Source organism: Gossypium hirsutum, chromosome A12, assembly GCF_007990345.1.
Source record: "Gossypium hirsutum isolate 1008001.06 chromosome A12, Gossypium_hirsutum_v2.1, whole genome shotgun sequence".
In the NCBI taxonomy this organism is placed as follows: domain Eukaryota; kingdom Viridiplantae; phylum Streptophyta; class Magnoliopsida; order Malvales; family Malvaceae; genus Gossypium; species Gossypium hirsutum.
This window is the reverse complement of record NC_053435.1, coordinates 28276344-28279082: the sequence shown is the minus strand read 5'-3', so window position 1 is coordinate 28279082 and position 2739 is coordinate 28276344. Positions and strand designations below refer to the sequence as shown.

Below are 2739 nucleotides of genomic sequence, written 5' to 3'. Positions count from 1 at the left end.
TAGCTGGACTCGAACACTAGTCCCTTGGCAAAGAAACACACCACATACCACTAAACCAATCCTTTAATGACATGATCTCCCCGTAATTATTTAAAAGTCTACTGACAGAAGACAAGGGTTTCACCAAATAAAAGCACAAATTTTGCTCAAGCCCAAGCTTGAACCCATAACTTCCCAGATACCCACAGAGAACTAAACCACTAAGCCAGATATACTTTCACGTCGCAAACATACAAAATAATTTTAATAGGGTTTTTGAGATTTGGGGCGTTACAATTCTACCCTTCTTAAAGAAAATTTCGGCCTCAAAATTTACATGGTCAGAATAGATGAGGATATTGTTGCCGTATTGCCTCCTCGGGTTCCGACGTAGCCACCTCAGAACTATGATTCCGCCAAAGAACTTTTACTAGTGGGATTGACTTCCTTCTCAAGACTTTTACCTCTCGATCCAAAATCTGGATTGGTTCTTCCTCAAAAGTTACGTTAGGTCTAATTTCAATCTCCTCAATCGGCACAACATGCATAGGATTAGAGCAGTAGCGTCTCAGCATAGAGACGTGGAACACATCATGAATTCTCTCTAATTCTGGAGGTAACTGTAACTGATATGCAATCGGTCTGACTCGTCTCAAAATGCGGTCAGGCCTAATAAACCTTGGGCTCAACTTACCTTTACGCCCAAATCTCAATACCTTCTTCCATGATGAGACCTTCAGAAAAACAAAATCTCCCATAGCATACTTAATATCTTTATGCTTCAGATCCGCATATGACTTCTGTTTGTCTAACGCCGCCTTCAGTTGATCCTGAATTACTCTGAACTTATCTTGATATCAGCTACTAACTCAAAACCCAGAGCATGATGGTCGTCCAACTCAGTCCAACATGATGGAGTACGACACCTAAGACCATATACTGTTTTGTAAGGTACCATCTGTATGCTAGACTAGTGACTATTTTTATAAGCAAACTTTGCTAGTGGCAAGTACTACTCCCAGCTACCTCGGAAGTCAATTACACAACTTCTTAACATGTCTTCCAATATTTGGATTACCCTCTCCGACTGACTATCTGTCTGAATATGAAACGCAGTACTGAAGTCCAACCGCGTTCCTAGAGCTTCATGTAACTTCTTCCAGAACCAAGAAATGAAGCGAGGATCTCTATCGAATATTATGGAAATTGGTACCCCATGTAGTCTCACTATCTTAGATACACACAACTTAGGCAGTTTATGCAATAAAAAATCTATGCGAACCGATATGGAATGGGTAGTTTTGGTCAATTGATCCATGATGACCCACATGGAATCTTTCTTAGAAGGCATTAGGGATAGCCCACTCACAAAGTCCATAGTTACTCTTTCCCACTTCCACATAGGAATTTTAACCGGATGAAGTAACTTAGAAAGCAATTGATGTTCTACTTTAACATGTTGGCAAGTAGACATTTCCCCACAAAGTCGATAATCTCACGCTTAAGACCTGGCCACCAATATACCTTACGGAGATCTCTGTACATCTTATTTCCACCTGGGTGCATAGCATAAGGGCTACTATGCGCCTCTCACTGTAAAGTCTACCTTAAATCAGTATCCTTAGGGACAGAGTACCCTTCACAATTCAGCCCAAAATCCACTGTATTACCATTCTCAATCTGCCGGAGCAAAAGACCCAATGATTCATCTTCCAACTATTTACTCTTCATTTGTTCAATCCATACTGGTTTAACTTGGAGCTCGGCCAATAAACTACGATCATCAAATAAGGTAAGATGAGCAAACATTGCTTTTAGATCAGTCATAGCCCTATGGTTCAGTGCATCGACCACTACATTGGCCTTACCAGGGTGGTATTCAATCAAACAATCATAATCCTTAAGCAGCTCAATCCACCTACGCTGCCTAAGGTTTAACTCCTTCTAAGTAAGGAGATACTTGAGACTCTTGTGATCAGTGTAAATGATACACTTTTCACCGTACAAGTAATGCCCCCAGATTTTTAATACAAATACCGCTGCGGCCAACTCCAAGTCATGAGTCGGATAATTCATCTCATGTGTCTTAAGCTGACGAGACTCATAAGCAACCACCTTACCCTCTTGCATCAACATACAACCTAAACCAACATGTGATGCTTCGTTGTAAATAGTAAATTCCTTCCCAGACTCTGGCTGAATCAAGACAGGGGCCATAGTTAAAAATTTCCTGAGCTTCTCAAAGCTCTCTTGAATCATCAATCCAGTTAAAGGGAACGCCCTTACGCAGTAGTTTAGTTAATGGCGTGACAATCAGTGAAAATCCCTCTACAAATCTGCAATAGTATCCAGCCAGCCCCAGAAAGCTCCAGATTTTCGATACAGTCTTTGGCTGTTTCCAATAAAAGACAGCCTCAATCTTCTGAGGATCAACCCTAATCCCCTCAGCAGACACCACATGACCAAGAAACCTTACCTCTTTTTACCAGAATTCACACTTGTTGAACTTGGCGTACAGTTGTTTCTCCTTAAAATTTGTAGAACTACTTGAAGATGCTTATCATGTTCATATTCCGTCCTCGAATACACCAGTATGTCATCGATAAATACTACAACAAGCTGATCCAGGTAGAGTTGGAATACTCTGTTCATTAGATCCATAAAAGCTGCCAGTGCATTTGTCATTCCAAATGGCATTACCAGGAACTCATAATGACCATAACGAGTCTTAAATGTTGTCTTGTGCACATCGGCCTCTTT

General features: G+C 40.9%; 1 protein-coding gene across 1 annotated transcript; it reads right to left on the bottom strand.

Moving 5' to 3' along the window:
• Nucleotides 1-320: 320 nt before the first annotated feature.
• On the bottom strand, nt 321-1806 carry LOC107930638 (uncharacterized). The gene is made up of 3 exons (XM_016862312.1): nt 1726-1806; nt 1586-1659; nt 321-819 (listed from the first exon to the last, which is right to left on the bottom strand). Exons 1-3 carry the CDS (start codon nt 1804-1806, stop codon nt 321-323), a joined length of 654 nt encoding a protein of 217 aa, XP_016717801.1.
• Between the last annotated feature and the right edge of the window lie 933 nt (nt 1807-2739).